We start from the raw sequence: 20,023 nt of genomic DNA, 5'->3' as shown, positions 1-20,023 counted from the left end.
TTGGGCCAGTATGTGTTCAAAGCCGACCCTAGCGAATGCATGCCATGATTTTGCACATGCACCGCACTAAAAGGAATTTCTACGTTGATCATCAAAAGCACCAGTGGCATGACAGTGATGGAAATCCACCTCACCTCTACCATATTCTTTTTCTGGACATTCAAGATTTACTCAGAAAAAATCAGGTGGCCAATTACCAGTAAAATGAAAGCATACCCTCGTTATTTTCAGAAACTTGTTCCTAGTACTTTTACCTGAAGGCGGTTGAGAACATAAGTATATTTGCCCCAGAGCTCTGGCCGACTCTCCATAACCGACAGCTCCAAAATCCGGTGAATACACCACACGCCAAAGCTAACTATCAGACTAACCCTCCATATGCAGCTCTCTCCACAATGTGGCAACGAAGAAACCAACAACCTGGCAAGACCACCTTCATCATTGCTCGAACCGAACTTCCAATTGGCCTCTCTGGCTTCTGCTTCATATAACTCCCTCGCAGCCACCCAATCAATCAGCTCCTCATCAAACCCACCATTCTGTCGGAACAACCAATCCGATCCATCCAATTTCAAGAGCCTCATGATACAATATCTGAAGGACTGTAGCAACTTGGTCTCTGAATCTGGAGGAGAAATGGTTTCTTGCATAACTCCATCATGAGTCCCACTCTGAGGCTTACCCGCAATGCCAAATAACTGCTCGAACGGTTGTCTAGCCCACAGAGATTTGGTGTTCAAAGTTGAACTCGCTGGCAGGGAGAAGGGATCTTTGTAGAGTTTCGATGGAGAAAGCTCGTCAAATGCCAGAGGAACTTCAGCCCTGGATGCTGTTGTCGAATACAATGATCGTTCATATGGCACTCTACCCACAGATGACCCAGGGCCAATAGGACTGGTCCATTGAGCATTTCTGGCTATTGAGGACGAATTCCTATTAGGAACCACAAGCCCTGAAATGTCTGGCAAGCTATGATATTTCTTTGGATATGCTGAAGATCCAACATCCCCACTGGCTCCAGCCAAAGAAGAATCATAGTAAGGCATTTCTGCCTGTAATCTGCTACTAATGGAAGTCGAAGGATTTTGCAGACTTGATGTCTGTAATGAACTGAGTGCATTGTACCCCAAACGAGGATCTCTGTAGTTTGGAAGTAGCAAAGTAGATTTAGGAGTTGTAGGATCAAATGGGATGTTCAACGAGCCTGCATTTCTGTTGGCAGCAATTCGATTTAGATATGAAGCAATCTGATAACCATGTATTGTGGCCGGCTGATGATCTCGATCCTCAGAATACGATGGAAGCCGCAAGCTAGAATAGCGTCTTTCACTGGCATCAAGCAAATTGTTGGTGGAGCTTTGTGCATATGCATCCGATAGTTGATTATAGGAAGACCAAGACTGGGAACCCATTTGAACCCCATAAGATGACTCTAGACTGCTTGGCATCCTCTGTTGCCTGGGAGAGTCGCAATCCCTTAATCTGTCAGGAAACACGGACCTTACATCTGCTTCCGAGATATACTTTGCAGCATATTCCATTCCTGTAGTGTCTGTTTTTACAGAAGTGGGCTTTGATTCCGATCCCAACAACGCATCCATTCTTTTTGCCCTTGCCTCTTGAGTTACCAACCCATGGAAGTCATACAGTTGCCCCCAAAATTCATCAAGAATGAGAGCTAATTGACGTCTTGCTGCCCGACCCAATCCAGATAATTTTGAAAGGCTTCCGCTGCCATTGCCCCCATCATCATTCTTCCCGCCAAAACTCCTAAAAGATCCCGGGCCCTCGCTCATGGAAGTCAGCGCACTCCCAGAAATTCCTGCAGGCGATTCTTCAAGTTCCCAAACATCCGCCTCATCATCATCCTTTCCAGCAGCCTGCACATCTCCATCTACTCCCCCAGTCTTTCCAACAGGGTCTTTGGATTCAACTATCTGCACAGTACTTGCCACATCCAATGAGCCACCAGCAGAAACCTCATCTACGGTCGCATCCAGAGCCCGTTCGACAGCAGATGTTGATTCTTCCGTAAGAGATGTCGGGGAGGCACTCCCCATAGTATAATTTTCCCCAACAGCAGATTGGAGAGGCTCGGGATTACATTCCAAGATCGTTTCAGGCAGACCGTGATCGAATTCAACAACAGAATTATCTGAATGACTGACCACCGATTTCTCCAAGGTGGCTTCTTCATACATATGCTCTGCATTTCCATCATGTCTCACAGCAGAACTCAGTAATTGCTCATTTTCCTCTCTATACTCAGACGGCTCAGGCAGAGCCTTCCATATATCCAAGTTCCATGTCTGGAACTCTGGTCTGTCACTAGCAGACTTTAATGGTGTGGCTGCCAGCCACAGCATCAAAACAAATGATGCAAAAGCAGTAAGAAGAACAAGAATATAATGGAATGTCATGCTGCTCCCCACGTCCCACGTCAAATTAATAATCCATTCGCTATCTCCAAATAACATCTCTATGATGAAGATAATGTTTAATGCAAGCATCCCGAGAAAGACAGATAAAGCTAAAATTTCCATTACCCGAGAGATTTTGAAAGCACCCATTATCGATCTTGATGAGGCCACTCGGAAAAGGGGAATCACAGAAGATGGGAGCATCATGGCCAAAAAAATTTGAGAGAAAATAAGCAGTTGATAGATTCCTTCAGCCCCTGAATTATATGCACAATAGAGAGCTGGTGTGATGGCAAGAGCTTTGACTGTAACACGGTGTATCCAAACAGGTGGGTCGATGCCAAAGAAATCATGCAGGACCACTTGCCCACCAAGATTCCAAGTTAACGCTGTGACCTGACTGGAAAAGAACAGGACCAGGAAAAGGGCAAAAGGTGCTATAGGACTCTGAAATATCTGCAAGAAAGAAGCAGATATATGGATGCAATGAGCCACTTTTCAGAGAAGATCAATCAAGTTAGTCATTTTGGCACATTAACTTCACAGATCACATCTACAATGCTCTTTCCCTTGCAAAATTCATAAATGTGTTGAAGCAGAGAAAAAGCCACTCAACAGGTACGCAAGTAGGTTTTCATAAATTAGACCAATGTCAGGAAGTACTCATTCTATAGTGAATGGCAAATAACCAAGATCACATGATACGGATCTCAACCAACGAGACCTCTGTTGAAAACATTATGCCATTTCAAAAAAAAAAATTGTTATTGATTTTAAAATTCTGAACAGTCAAATGCAATCCAGTTAGAATATGTTTTAAGTTGGATCTGAGCCTGCAGTTAAAATTATGCATTTGATTCAGGCAACATTCTGCAGAAAGATAAGACATGTTATCATAATCAGGTGTGGTATATTAATCTGGCTACGCGTCAGAATGGGACAAAATTCAGAGTAGATAATAATCAGTTGAATCAAATAAGAGCCACAGCTGCACGAATCAGTCCAAGTTGGATAGTTGTGGATACATCCAGTGTTCGAAATATCGGTATCGCATTACGTATCGCACCCTTGGGATACAGATACGTATCCGTTATCACATGGGATATATCGGTCGTATCGCGTAATGTATCATTGTTGTTGGAAACATGGTGAAACATTGGAAATTGGTCGAATTTTTCAATGAAATTTCAGTGATTGTTAAAAAAGACATCAATACACACTTACAAATCAAAACATTACTAAAAACAAGTGTACCTAATAGGTTTTCTTGGTATGGGGTCCTAATCAATGCGTTGTCTAACTGAATTGATGCAAGTATATTCAAAGTCTATTCATATAATTTATAAATGTAAGAAGACATGTGGAAACACAAGCAATACATTCAAAAGCAAAAGAAGAATCAATAGATTAGGTTACATATATGTTTGATTTTGATTTTTTTTCAATTTTCCGTAACTTGGTCATTCTCCTCCAAATCTCAAAATCGAAGTTCCCAATCCATGATTTTTCATGCAAACATGAAAAATCATGGATTTGTAACAATTTGACACTGATTTAACATGATTTTCAGAAAAAAAAAAAAAAAAAGAAAAGGAAGATCGAAAATAATGAAAAATTGCTCACCAGATCGAACATGTGGGATATAGATCCCACTACTTGTACGTTTCATATCGCACCGGTGGGATACAAGATATATCTTGGGATGTATTGGCTGATATTGTCGATATTTAAAACATTGGATACATCTAGTTGATGCAGCAATAGGAGGTGGGACTAGCATGGTAGGGTAAAAATGGTTCCTGGCATGGTTTAGGGAATGTTTCCTAGGTAATATTTATCAAAGGTGTTTGTTTCAACTACGGTTCATTCTATGAGTATTCTAAATTTCTAATGCATATTGAAGACTATTTTATGTTCTTCTCGGCATACACTTGGTGGATCCTCTTTTTCTTTTTCTTTTTCTTTTTGTAAAGGTAACTGTTAGTGCAACCTTGGGGAACATTTTAATGGACTAACTGATATATAAAGAATCACGTAGCAACAGTTGGGTTTTATATGACAAGAACATTAAAAGTCGGACTCAAAAGCCAGAGAAATATCATTTACATATCAGCAGAATCATAGCATACATTAAAATGACAAGCACACTGCATGTATACTGCAGTACTTTTTCAGTCAATTCATGGCTTTTTTAATTGAAAGTTTGAACATTTTTGTTTGTACTTGTCATCCTTGTGCACGTACCATTCATAATAAATAAATACAGAACAAATGATATGGATGGAAAAGAAAATAGCCCTTACCACCACTATAATATTTGTACAAGATGAGAATATTTAAAAGTCGAAACACATTTTCAGAGACTGAATTTAGCTAAAGGCAAGCTAGGTGCAGGCCTAGGCGTCTGCCTCAGCCATTTACACCATATGCACCTTGCCTAGGCCCAAAATGAGCAGATAACACTAAGTGTGCACCAGGTGCACCTGGGCGCAAATCTCTCAAGCACGCACCTGGGTGCAACTGTAGAAAAAGCAGTAACTGCCCCTATGGGCACCTCAAATAAGGTGAAATTTTGGACTTTTTTTAACATTAATTAGAGGTGGAAACACACAAGGGAGATCATAAAACCTCCTTTAAACACCCTTTATTTTGGATCAAAGTTAGGTTTATGGAAATAATTCTTCAAAATTTCTTAGGTTTTCAATTCACGAGATGATTTCTTCTGATTCTTTCTTCTATTAGTGCTGTAAGACTGCTACAGTGGATGATGAATAAATGGTTCTGTGTGTAACTTGCTTAATTGCCTCATAGCTTTTACTTTGGTTTCTACTTTTTCTTTTTTCCTTCTTTCTTTTTTGAAACGGAAGTCTCTACAATATTTAAATGGTTGTGAGATATGATTCATTTGAATGGCCACTAGACACATGACAGTTGTCTGATTCATTTCAATAACCATGATTTGATTCATTTTTATGCTTATGTAGAAATTGACTGGGTTAAGTGGAACAATAACTTGGTTGGAATGATTGAGTGGATGTCTAACCATCTAAGTACCTTAATAGCTAATACACTCAATAACTTTAAAATTTGTTCTATTTCTGTGTTAAAATTAGTTATAGAGCTAAAACTACTAAAATAAATAAATCCCTATACATATGCATCATTGATCATTTGAAGCATTTAAAATAAAAAGTTCACCCCAAAGTCTACAGGACTGTTTGTAGGCGTCACCTAGCACCTCGGACATTCCAAGGGTCATTTTATCCTGAGTTCAGGTATGGCACCCATGGTGTTCCATAAAGGCCATCATAGGGCCATAAAGGCCTTTATGTATAGGTAAGGGTGGCAACCGTTACACATTACGGGGTCGTAACGGTTGTAACAGCTGTTATCGAAGAAAAAAAAATGACCTGTAACCACCATTAACACCCGTTACACCCCTTGTAAAGGCCATAACAGCCCCGTAATGGTCTGTTACGGGGCAAATAAAGGTTTTTCGGATTATTATTTTTTTTCAACGTTATGGGACAGATACAAGTTTTTCGGATTTTTTTCTTTCAATAAATAAGGAGACCTAGCGGCCGTTATAGGGGCCATAACAGTAGTTACAACCCGTATCGTAAATGTAATGGTAGTGGTCGTTATGGCCACCGTTACCATTACGGAATACCTTGGTACCTTTAAATATTGTATTACCGAATTTAGTTACATACACTTCCAATTAATTGGTATAGGGCTTAGATGATGATGATGACGACGACAATGACATTTCCAATCCACTGTTGGGATATTTGGATGAAGTTTGCAGAACACCAATATCATACTATCATAAGACATCAACATTTAAAAGTCAAAATTTTGAAGATAAATAATTTATATAGAATATTCATGCAGAATCAAGGAAAAGCAGATCAAGGTCGAGGAATGATTATGTTTGACAGAGTAGAGCACTCCAAGTATGAGTGCAAAATTGTTTCAGCTTTATGTTCTCCACATGTCTAGACCCAAGTAAAATCTGATGTCCTTAGCTATAGCCCGTGCACAGAAAGAAGGAACATGCATCCAGTCTTTGGGACCAAAGACTTAAAAAAACATGCAGCAGCAAGAGACTGCATGGGAATCAACAAAAGCATATCACTGTTGTCTGCAATAAACAATCATCAACTAAATCACTTTCACGGTTGAACCCCAGGGCTCAACTAAAGATCAGGGGTGCAGTGGGCAAGGGACAGATCATGATCAGCCCATGTGAAGCTCATTTATCTATCAGTACTGAAATCTGACCGCAAAGAAAAATTAGAAACAAAAAGGGCCTATTTTTTTTTATCATTTACTATGATTTTGATAGCTGAGAGTTCACCAGCAGATTCAGACCATATGGCTTATGAATTACGTAGAAAGCAGAATTTTATCCATTTGCACCATTATAATTCAAAATAAGATAACATGTCATGAGGATGTCTTGCACATGATCCTTAAATAACCACGGAACTGATTGCTTGTGTAAGAAATAAACCTGGTCCATTAGCAAAAGGGAATCCTGAAAAGTAAGCACAGCAAGGCCAGCACTGTGGAAGATGGTCGCCGCTGAGAGCATCAACACACAATTCACCAGAAAAACGCCACTAAAAATAAATAGGATGACGAAAAAATGATCATGACACAAGGCACCCATCGAAACATTTGGTGGTTTCTGTTGCTGCTGCAATGAAACACAAACCGATGTTCAGAAAATAGATGAGCAATCTGTTGCCTAAGAAGTAAATAGCGTCCATGAGAGAGGACCATGAACAACCACAATATAATAACATGTCAAGGAAAAATTATACTTCCAAGAAACTAAGCATTGTAATTCAAATAGAAATAGAATTTTTCCAATCAAAGAGCCACAAGACGCATCCTTGAAGATTCTGAAATCATGAGAAATGAGGCCATGCCTCAACAAGCAAAAATGCCAATAAGACCTAAAAGTTACATAAACAAGGTCATGTGTAAAAGAAAATAGTAAAGCACAAATGAAATTATTCACCCTTTTACTTATTAGCAAGATACTAGTACTCTCAAGTCCACAACAATCAACTGTATTAACCAGCTTCTGTACTATATATATATATATAGCTTTTGTACAACATTAATCAATTTATGCACTAATATCATCCTCATGGGCAATATAACACCACACAAAAGAGAAGCCATCATCAATCTCATGTCTTAGCCTTATCCCAACAACATGGGATTGGCTATTAAAGGGTAGATTGGCAAAAGTTTTGCAACCAGCTGCCTGCCAGAACCCTCTTCTACCCAGGCTCCCAGAACCAGCTACAGAAGAGACCCACGCAAAGACAAAGAGGTAAATTTTGGAATTTAAGACTGACCCCTCCTGTTTTAAAATGAGAAAAATGCATACAGACAGAAGAGCAGCATCGGGACGCGGATCAAAAAGAGAAAATGTATACAGACTGACCCCTCTTTCACCACTTTTGAGATTCCTCAAAACTAGACAGCTCCCCATGGCTTGGTTACAACTGCAAGTTTCTTTCTAAACATCCTTAACAATATAAAATAAAATAATACAAAAATCCATCAAGGCATGGATAAGAGGAATCAATGCATGTGTAAGGATGATGAAGCCTTCCTTAGCAAGGATATCATCCATTTCATTGGCCCCTCAAAGAATGAGATTAAAGATTACCGCGGGGGATTTAATCTCCTGTACATGGAAGATAATTTCCATGTTTACCATTATTCTATCATTATCATCATAGCCTTGTCAGAACTATTAAGGGGTTGGCACATCCTATTTTGCAATATTATGATGTAACCCTACCCTCAGTAAGCAAACTAGCATTCACCTCCCTTCTCACCAATCAACACCTTGATCTGAGTCCTCTTAGGCCTTCCTGTCACCCTCTAGTCATGCATTCAACCCCCTCCTTACTTGAGCTGTCTACGGTTTTCATTGCACATGACCAAACCATCTCAATTTGCTCTTCATCATTATATCTCTTAATGGATTGCTCCTAGTAGAAGTCCTTTATTTTCTTTTTCAGAAAGGGTAAATCCCTGTTGCCTTTCAAAGGAAAAAAAAAAAAAAAGACTGCTCCTAGGATATTTTAGATGACCTCACTCTTAATCCTACCGTCCTATCCTTTGTATACATCCATCTCAACATTCTCAATACTCTGCAACACCTGTCCTCTACTAATGTTGCCTTCTATACTGCCCGACAAGCTGCCCAATAAGCATTGAGGTCGAACAGCAGACTTACAAATTTTCCCCTTCAGTTTTCATGGCGTGTGTAATCACACAACAATACAGTGGTACATTTCCAGTTCATCCTCCATACTACTATTGAAGACCTCGTCAATCTCCATCTTTTAAAAATACAACCAAAATAAAAACTAAAATAAAAAGGAAAAAAAAAATGCTTTGAAGAATTACCTTTATGTTTAGAATGATAATGCACTGAAAAGGCATAGCACCAAACAAAAAGAAGCAAATACAGGAAACAGCCCAAGAAATAGCCAAGCAACAAGAAGTCATTCAACACAAAAACTACAACTAGACCCCAAGGAGCAAACTATCCATCTCCTTCCTATGGTTCCTCTCAATAGAATACACCCACCCACAGCATTTTCCTTTTAACTAATTGAAGAACTGCATTCAACGAATCAGACCAATAGTTAAAACTCTCTGATTTCCAGATTGACCACAAAACAACTAGAACTATATAAGAGAATCGCCAATGAACCTTTTAAGCTTTCCAGACAAGGTTTTAAAATCGGTTTTGCTGTGCACTGTATCAGTCACCACCGAAGCCGATAATGATCATCTGTGTCTGTTGATAAAGGCCGTTGCGCACATGTGCAGTCCATCCACTGTGGAGCAGATTACATCAATGGTTTGGATTACTTATCATTTGGTATGATCTGTACTGTTTGGTAAAAAATTAGGGTTGGAATTTTTTACTTTTGAGTTGATACAGGGGAGTCATTTGACACTTCTTGCAGCATATGATGCTTTTCTTCTTTTTTTTGTTGAAAAGTGACAATATATTATATAAAACGACAGGGATACAGAGCAAAAAGAGAAAAAAGCAAAAAAATGGGAGCACAGCCCGCTGAGTTAGCGAGCCAGGCCACCGACGAACACGGGAAAAACAGGGAATTACAATAACTGCTAGGCAACACTACGGCGGCCCATTCAACGACAAGAAAATGAACCCTCTTGATCAGATGGCCCACTGCATGGGATTCCCCTTTGAAACACCTCCCATTCCTTTCTTCCCAAACCGTCCACCACGCAGCTACTAAGGCCATTCTCCAAAGGACGTTACCTTGCTTACCAAATTCTATTCCTTGCCAAGAAGCAACCAGGGAATCCGAAGAGAAGGGGTGAACCCATGAAGTATTAAACCAGGAAAAGACAGCCGGCCAGATCTGCTGGGTGAGCGGACAGTGAATGAAGAGGTGATTGACTGATTCCGCGTCTTCCATGCAGCAAAGACAAATGTTGGGGATGCACATACCTCTTTTCCACAGATTATCAACTGTCAACACCTTTCTGATGCTAACCAGCCAACTGAAAACCATGAACTTGGGGGGGATTCTGACCTTCCACAGCATATGATGCTTTGACATAGCAACGAGAAATTGTAAACGTGGCACATATTAACTTAAATTAAACTGACTAAATTGTGGACCCACTGTCTCTAAGTTACAGTTCCAAAACCAGATTGGTCGAACAATCCTATCCTCTGATTTGTAGACACTTTTTTGTTGAAACAGGACCACTGGATATTTTGTTATATTCAACTATTGAGTAATGCCCAACAATGCAATAGTCCAATGATGAAATAAGCATATCACTGGGACACACAATGTAGACAGTTTAATCTCAATTTCTTGTAGACCAAATATGCAATTTCTAAGTGCCTGAGTATCATCTACCATTCTCTACCAGAGTATCAATCTTTTCTCATTGATAAGCACGAAGAGTCATTTCCATCAGGGAGCTATGATCCATGCATTATAATCGTGTGCCCACATTTATTTCAGATCTGCTTGAGCTTTGAGGTGTCCCTACGACCTGGTTGGACAAAAATGATGAATGGTTTGGATGGCACATAAACATTGTTACATGCCCAAACGCAATCTGATTTTCTATGTTGGGCATCCTTCCCATTGTTCTCGGTGTTGTTGTCCACCTGAGTTCTGGATTGACATGATTTTCTGAACCATGGCCAAACATGGAGCGGCACACATGATGAACGGATATGGATTTGAGATTAACGTCACGGGGGGCCTTACCAAGCTAAAAGTCAAAACAGTTTACTAGACGAGTTGCATGCATGCAACTCAGACAATACGGACCAAGTAGATCAGTTCAGGGTCAAATCCAACATAAAAGGTGGCATGTACCCACGATATTACAAAACATTACACTAGACGAACAGTTTTTGTGTGTGTGTGTTTTTATTTTTTAACATTCACTAGATGAACCGTTTCATCACCATAGCAGCAAAAACTTTTTTCCTTTTTTTTTTTTTTTTTTTTGGGGGGGGGGGGGGGGGGGAGGGGGAGGGAATCTAAAAGTTTATTGGTAAAATTATTTAAAATGTGAGGATGCCAAATATGTGATTCTTTTTTGGTTTGGATATGTATTGGATAGCGTAACAGGCCATTCTTTGGTAGGAATGCTGTCTGTCAGATAGCTTGACCTGTTGAAAGTCAACTAAATAGACCCTAATCTAACACAAATCAACCATGATTTGGTGGATAAGGGCACATTACATGTAAATACAACAAAACGAAGATGGGAAAAAAATTAAGATGATGGTTTACCCTTCAAATATTTCCCAAAATGGTCCACTCCGCTTCGTTTCATCAAATCCTACTCAGATTTTGTGTTTTAATCCTTAAAATAGGACTCAATCTAGTTTAAAATTAGTTTCCAAGCTTCCTGGTTGAAATGAAGAAAGAAATGGGAAAATGGGAGAAAGTTTGAAAATAAAAAATTTAAAAACCCTCTATGGTTGTATCCACCTGTAGCAGCAGCCAATAGGGTTCATTTTTGTCATAAGCTGATTCACCCCTGTATCATTTAATGGGGGGTGACCGTTTCTATTACATATCGGCCATAAGTGCAAAAAATACCATGTGTACCGTCTCTTTGGGTACCGATTCTAGTATGTATCGGACAATATGTGCCAGTTTTGGACAATGTGTTAAACCTAGTTTCCAGCCCCAATCCCGAACTTAAAGTAACTTGGAAATCAAACATGGCATCGCCCCTGAAAGCACAATGCAGGAGGACATGATCGACAAATTCCTCATTGCATGAACACAGACCATCAATTTGTAATACACATCTAACATGATCATTAGTGAGGATCTTACAAATACCAACCAACCAACCAACCAAAAGTCATAACTTTGAGGGGACTTGATGCTTCCAGATTCTTGCTGTGGAAGCTGCTTGAGGGCAGGACTATACAGGCATATTGTATCCGTATCGGCACAATATGATATGCGATACTGGTCTGCATTGGCCGGTGTTGGAAAAAATGAAAGTGTATCGGCACCTTTACATTGTACCCATATTGTTCAGATCAATACAAACTTAAATAGGCCCAGTTGGTCCCCTTTTTTTCCATTTTTCCCATCTCTTTGTTTTCCTTTCCAAAAAAAAAAAAAAAAAGGTGAAGTACGGTTTTAAGCCCATTTCCAACCAGATCTACAGCAGTTTTCAATATTAAATCAAAGATTTTTTATTGAATCAAAGGATTGAAGGCTGGGTACCCAGTTTGCAGAAAATAATTAAAAGAAAAAAAGGTAAAAGAAAAACTTTCTTCTTCTTTTTTGTTTATTCTTACTAGAATCAAGTCGGGTCAACCCTATAGCACCAAATCGATCAAATCATGCTTGATTTGTTTTCAATTTGGGGATTTTTTGCATTTTCAATTTTTTATTTACGTTGGAATTTTCTAAAAATTATAGAAATTGTTTTTAAACTTTTTCAACTAATTGTTGTAATGATGCATGAAGAGTCTCTTAATACTATAGATCTACAGATTCACACATGCATTGCTTAAATAATTTTTTTCAACATTTTTTGTATTTTTTAGTTAATATTTGGGACATTTTCTGAAATGTTTATGGGATTTTTTAACAATTTTCTATTGATTTTCACCTATTTACGAATGTTTCCCTGATATCGAGGATATTATCACTTGTATTGGGGATATTATCGCTGTTATCATCAATCCCAGGGAACTTTTATAAGGGATTCTTCTTAAAATATCACTAATATCAATAATATCACCAAATATAGCCAATATTATCAAAAATAAGGGTGATATCTGGAAATTTTTCAAATGCCTACAATTTCAATATCGCTGACCTAATGACACCGAAAATATTGGCAATATTATCGGTAATATCGCCGATATTTGGAACACTAGCTCCACGTCTAGTCTTGTTGACCAACACCCAGATCCATATCTCAAGTGGTAGACTGAGTGAAAGATACCTCGTTTCAACACAGAGGTCTTGGTATCGATCCCTAGTGGGGGTGGCTAACAGTGAAGTGTGAACTGACAGTGTTGTGTACTAACAAGCTAACAAAACAAGAAAAAAAAAAAAAAAGTCTTGTTGACCAACGCCGCATGATCCGCAAATAAACACACCCAGAAACCTAATCTTGGACACAAACAATTATGTTGGACTAGTAGTATTTCATGCATTGATGCATAAACGACTACATGTCTAATAGCTTGTGGAGGTCCAGAATTCGGTGACAAGCAAATTATTGTGTTTTGGGAATGACATCAAGAGAATAAGAAAGACCTCCGCCTAGCAGTTTAATGAAAGATCTCTTTAAATGTATGATTTACAGTTACCTTTCAAAGAAAAGAAGAAGAAGAACGTATGATTTACAATAAGCATAGGTTCATAAAAGCAAGAAATACCCATCATAAAAGGATGATTTGAGCATTAACTTAAGGTTCATGAAGACGTAAATCGTTTTACCACAATAAATGATCAAATAGATATCTTGCAATTTTTGCCAAATCACTAAATACATCTCACGATTATTATAAAATCAGTCAAACACCTTGGGGAAAGTTCTACATAGCTGGAAACCCATATGACTTGATGACTAGTTTCAAAATATTTCACATGGATTCATATGAGAAGTTGCCACGGTATTTTATTATAGTTTGACCTGGATACGCATATTTCTGGTAGCAATGTGACCGAAGCTGCAGTGAGTTCCTCAACAATTTTGGCAACATGCCATATGGAGACAATTTTAATGTTCCTATGATTACTGAGCTTCTTTGTCCAGAAAGGAAAAAAAAAATCCCACATAATGTGCCTCAACTATCAGATTAGCAAAGCACTAAAATATAGCATACATGTGGCTTCTAACTCCGCCTAGCAGCAACATGCCAGCTGGTTGAAGTCCGATCAATGAGGGCTGATGTCAGGTGGACAGCCAGTCACCAAACCTTTGCCACACATGCTTGCCATGCAAATCATGCAGCCAATTCCAAATACCTGGGACAAGGCTATGATGATGAGTTTTAATACATATGAGCCATCAAGGTACATGGAATCACCTGACTGTCACTTTTCTCCAGGGTAAAGGCTAAAGAAAATAACCTGGTGTGTGATATACGGAGGTTTGCTAATTCCACATGCAAATCCTAACTCCTCTACATGCTACCAACATGGCATGTATGTACCAGATCCAAGCTGTTCCTCAGGAGGGGCAAATCATGCATGTGCCCCCAGTCCAAGAATCAGATCAGTCATCAGCTAGACCACAGAGATGACTATGGTCCATGTTCAAGGTATGCACGTGGCCAACCTGACGAGTTGAGCAGCCTGATTCTTGGCCAAGGCATACAATAGTGTGTGCTGATTTGTTCATGTGGCACTGTAAGCACCGATCTCATGTGAACTTCCAACTGTTGTCGCGACTGAGTTCTGAAAAAGGGTCAACATCTTCATCTTTTTGTTCTTCCAGGAATTCAGTTTAAGTACCCAAACCCACCCAAGCCGACCCTAATTTCCTTACAAATCTCACTGAATAACCCACGTAAATCCCCAGCAATTGAGTCCAAAGATGAAGAGCGTGGGACCCAGCCTAGTTTTCATTTGGGGGCCCACACCCACATTTTCTCTCTCTACCTGGTGGTTTTCCCGATTTCCACTAGCCAGGGAAGGAAATTTTAGGGAGCTCTTATGCAGCAGAAATACTCTCCGCCATATAGCTACTACTTACATTTTTTTTTTTTTAATAAGAAGTGCACTCACTAGCTGAAAAACTATTTCTGCCACCCATACAGCTTTTGCAGAAAATTGCATTTTAGGGCCCCAATTTCTCTGATCCCCCTGTCCAATTGTTGCAATTTGGGGATCCATGTTAAACCCCTTTGAACAAGCTTTCAGTAAGCCTTAGATCGCAAAAACCAAGGTCCAAGGATGATAATGTGATTGAAATCATTGGAGGGTTTGCATGAATTATCTGCAATGCTTTTTAAAAAAATTACCAAATTGCCCCTACAAGAATTTCTAATCTCAAACTCCATTTCCCTCAAAATCTTAAAATAATTTCTTACTTCTTACCTAATTACCGTAAGGGGCCATTTGGCAGCTTGTATTTGGCATGAATTAGAATCCAAATCACAATTACCATGGAATCCATGTGAATTGGAATCCTCACTTGTGTTTGGCACTTGGTAGATGGAATCTAATGGAATAAAAAATATACGTTTGGCAAATGGAGTAAAACCACATCATTTTCGATGGATTCTAGGTATTCTCACACAAGGCCCACCGTGATGTTTATGTGAAATCCACCCCAATCACCAGGTGCGTCACCCCATTTTAGTTGTAAGGCCCAAAATTCAGCCCGGTCCATGATTCAAATGGACCACACAATTGGAAACAGTATATAGGGCAACATTCACCCTCTAAACTGTTTCCCCTTATGTAGGCCACCTGAATAACAGATACACCTGATTTTGTCCCAACACCTAAATTTTACCTCGGCATCTAAAGAGTTGAAGTGATTTCATATAATCATCACAGTGGGCCCTGAACAAATCAAGGGCCCCTATCATAATTGTTCCCCTTCATATGGCCCACCTAATCACAGACCGGGCTGATTTTTGGGCCCTATGGCTAAAATGAGGTGACACACCTAGTGATCGTGGTGGTTTCCATTTAAACATCATGGGGGGTCCACTGATTCTTGAAGCAGATTTCTGATACAGGACATAAAATTTTAAACATGATATGCGAGATTCCAGGCTTTAGATCATACTAGTTCAAAACAATCACACAAAATTCCACATCCCACATAAAGTCAAGCACTCAATCAAGGGGAATCTATGCGGGTCCAGGCCTACACAGCTAGGGCTGGATCAATTAAAATGATAAACCAAATAATACTCAAAGGAGAGTAGATTCAGCCACACATGCACAAGAATAATTTCCCCAACCCAAGGGATTCACAAGTTTCAATTCGGGAAAACCTAGGTTTTCAAAAGTGGAATAGAACTTGGCGATTTGAGATGATTTAGGGTTAAGGTTATGGAAACAATGCAAAAGAGGAGTGAAATAGAGATGAGATGGAACCTGTAATTAGCCCGCACTTGTGGACAACAAACCGGCCTGACGCACGTGCGTGGATGGCGGCCTGCACATGTGTGGGGCCCACGAATCTAGAATCGGCCAACTAGAGCCTGGTCGGCCAAGGATGGGCCACCTTCTCTCCAAATTTCAAGCCAAACAGATGATCGGTTTGAACACGGTGCTCCGCCGAAGTTTTAGCCCTCCTGCAGGGCCAAATTCTGAAAATCTGTTGTAGGGGAAAGATTAGCTGCAAACGTGGGTGGATTTGATGAGGGGATGGCTGTAGGAGATGAGGAATATGGAGGGTATGAGATGGGGAAGATTTGGGATAGGTGTGGCTTCGCACCACGGTAGTTAGCCCTTTGAAGAAGGGAGGGTTTCGCACCCAATTAGGTTTCCACAACTCAGAGAATTAGAAAAGCAGGAAAACGCAAAATTTTATAAATCACCTTCAATAATTTTTTATTTAAAAAAAAAAAAAAAAAAAAACCCCTACAAGAGGTTACCTTTTTATAAGAAAAACCTATACCCCAAAAGTCGTGCAATGTGCGCATACGATTACTTAAAGACGAAATAATCAAAAAAACAACTAATCAATGCAATCTAAACCGTTCTTAATGTTCCTAATAACGGTAATAAGCAAAACTCAATCCTAGGTCACCTAGGGCAGTGGGTCACAATCATGAGATCCAATGATGGGATCCGCATGATGATCGGGTCCACCCCAAGGAACCAAAACAGTCATCAACTAGGAGGCCCTCTATGGATGTCGTCATCAATACAGATCGAAGGTGGGGCCCACCTCCTTGCGTATGTGCATAAGGAGGGCGTGTGTGTGCGCGAGATATCCCCGTCAACTCTCCCCAGCTGCGAAGATTTCACCACTGGCGAAACAAAACTCCTGAACCGCTCCAAGATGTCAGGATCAAGTCTCTGAAGCTCCTCCTCAGTAAGCCACATACTGTCTGAAGCTGGACGTGACTTCTACTTGACCAGAAACTTTTGAAATCCGCCGTCTGACGTCGATATTATCTGATGGTCCAGAATATCCTATATTTCATCTCTAGGTGTGGGAAGAGTAGGTATGGGAGGAAGAAGCTAGGAAGATGGGTCGAAAGGGGGCCATGGATCAAGGGAAAGGTCTGGGGAATCGGGATGGTTAGGTGACAGGCTGGACAATGTATCAATGGTCCCCTGAAATGCAACTAGATCATCCACATTGAATGTGGAACTAATTCCCATGGAAGGTGGAAGATCTACCACATACGCATTACGACCGTTTCGTTTTATAATTTTTAACGATCCAGCGCTACGTGCATGTAATTTACGAACGGCTCTATGAGGGTACTGCTCTGACCTGATGTGGACCATCACAGAGTCCCTTACATTGAATTCCTTGAATCGTTTATACTGGTCTGTAGAAATTTTGTAATGTTCATTACTAGTAGTGATCTTTCGCCTAATTTCTTGATGCAATGAATGAATGTTGATGCGCAAAGGACTCTGCAGACTCTGATGGCCTATGGGACAGTGACATAGGGGCAAGATCAATAGGCTTCCTAGGTTTATACGTCCCAAACTGAATAGGAACAACATTACACCAAAATGTGTCTTTATATGATTCAAACTGAATAAGAACAACATCACACCAAAACGTGTCTTTATATGATCCAAACTGAATAAGAACAAGACAATGGTGCGAGACTAGAATGGAAGTTTCATCAACCCAGGACACTCTATAGGGTTGAGGATAGGCTTCAAGTTTCAAGCCCAGACGGCTCACAGTGCCAGTTGATGCCACGTTGGCACAACTATCGCTATCCACGATCATCTCGTAGCTCTTATCACCACATTTTGTGTTAGTATCGAAGATTGTGTTACGGCGCCAATCGTCGGTATTCTTTGCTTGTGCAACGCATAATCGCAAGGGTCGCAGACTCATGCACTCCCTCTTCCTCATCACTAGGAGCTTCTGCTGGCTTATATTCTTCCTCCTCACCGTTACTTTATAGGGGCACTACTTCTACTTGCCCCTCAATAAGGAACACCTTGGTGCCCTCTTTCATGCCACACTAGTGGGCAAAGTGACCAAACCCCTGACACCTAGTCGCCTCACTTCTGCGCGAGCTAGATCCAACAACTTCTTTACCCTTATCATCCTTAAGCCTAGACTGGCAGCTACCGAAAGGCTTATACTGATATCCAGTGTCAGGTTTATCCCCAGAAGGGTTGGCCTTAACGCCAGAATCACAAGACTCAAACCACCTTCCCACAGATGCTGAGGTATTGTTCGACCACTAACACTACTTGATACATTTGTTCAAGAGTGTCTATGTCCTTGGCGACCAATTCTCTCCTAATGTCAGAACGGAGGCCCGTCTTAAATTGAGCAAGGGTGAGTATAGGGTCCTCATCAACTTCACAACGGGTCAAGAACTCTTCGAACTTCTCAAGGTATTCAACAACACTCATGGAACCCTGTCAAAGAAACTGTCATTCCTCAAACAACCTCAAGTGATAAGAAAAAGGGAGGTATTTTTACTTAAGAGTTTCTTTCATTTTTTCCCAATGGATTATTGGGAGCCCCCTCGCCCTTTCTTCCCTTTGCTCTACACTAGCCCAAAACCTCTTTGCTTAGCCCAAAAGCTTCATCTTGGCAAATCGAACTCGACGAGCATCCGACATGTCATACCACTCAAAATAGTGGTCCATATCCACCAAGCAATCTAGAAACGTTTTAGGATCCAAGTGGCTACAAACATGGGAGCATCTACTCTTACTCCTTTGAAAAGTTGCGCATCGGGGTCATAGTGGTCTTAATGTCCCTCACGGGGTGGGTGCACGGGTACGCGCCCATAACCAATTCCTTGACCACCTTCATTCCTCGGTTTATCATCCTGACCACCTGCCTGAGATTGGGCATATTCCCCAATGGTGGGGTTTGCCCGAGCGGAGGTCTCTAATTGGGTAACGCGCACATTAATTTGTTCAAAGGCGATAGTCAATACGTTGTTCCAAGTGCCTACCCAAAGACTCAAATTGTCGGGTTAGGTTGTCCATTGATTCTTACAATTGCTCCATGTTTAGCGTAGGGTGCAAACCAAAACCGCGACCAGTACGTGTGGGCATACAACTACTCCTCAACTCAAAGGTCCTCTAATGCAACTATATGCGTCTAAATGGGACTAAATGCTCCTATAGGACTCTGTGAGGGAAACTATACAACGCTTCTAAAATTCCAGCAACATAACTATCCAAATAGTTTGTTAACAGAAAATTCAACAATGAAAATTGGGGAATTTTTTTACAATAGAAAATTCAACAGTCTATTTTGTGAATGATGGGTCCTAAACAACCCTATATGATGAAATTTAATGCAAAATAAACGCGAGTAGACTAAACCCTAAACATGCAATGCAATCCCCTATGAAAAACCTAAGCTCTGATACTAAATTTGATGCAGGACATGAAATTTTAAACATGATATGCGAGAGTCTAGGCTTTAGATCATGCTAGTTCAAAACAATCACACAAAATTCCATATCCCACATAAAGTCAAGCACTCAATCAAGGGAAATCTATGCGGGTCTAGGCCTACACATGCTAGAGCTGGATCAATTAAAATTATAGACCGAACAATACTCAAAAGAGAGTAGATTCAGCCACAAATGCAAAGGAATAATTTCCCCAGTCCAAGGGATTCACAAGTTTCAATTCGGGAAAACCTAGGGTTTCAAAAGTGGAATAGAACTTGGGGATTTGAGATGATCTAGGGTTAGGGTTATGGAAAGAAGGTGAAAGATGAGTGAAATAGATATGGGAGGGGACCTATGATCAGCCCACACTTGTGGACAACAAACCTGCCTGACGCACGCGCGTGGATGGCGGCCCACGTGTGTGTGGGGCTCACGAATCTGAAATCGACCGGCTATGGCCTGGTCGACTAAGGATGGGCCA

At 40.4% G+C, this 20,023-nt stretch overlaps 1 protein-coding gene across 2 annotated transcripts in view; it reads right to left on the bottom strand.

The window, feature by feature from the left end:
- LOC131240364 (ethylene-insensitive protein 2.1-like) overlaps positions 1-20,023 on the bottom strand; it is a 39,089-nt gene that overhangs the window by 1,517 nt on the left and 17,549 nt on the right. Inside the window, exons 6-7 of one of the 2 annotated variants that reach the window (XM_058238539.1) lie at positions 6,937-7,122; positions 255-2,876 (exon numbers count right to left, since the gene is read on the bottom strand). In XM_058238539.1, coding sequence (XP_058094522.1) covers positions 255-2,876; positions 6,937-7,122 — 2,808 coding nt within the window. The remainder of the gene's footprint in view (positions 1-254; positions 2,877-6,936; positions 7,123-20,023) is intronic. The other variant, XM_058238542.1, reaches the window with a different exon arrangement.

This window comes from Magnolia sinica, chromosome 3, assembly GCF_029962835.1.
Source record: "Magnolia sinica isolate HGM2019 chromosome 3, MsV1, whole genome shotgun sequence".
Classification (NCBI taxonomy): domain Eukaryota; kingdom Viridiplantae; phylum Streptophyta; class Magnoliopsida; order Magnoliales; family Magnoliaceae; genus Magnolia; species Magnolia sinica.
The sequence above is the reverse complement of the archived record's forward strand: the minus strand, read 5'-3'. Positions and strand labels throughout refer to the sequence as shown.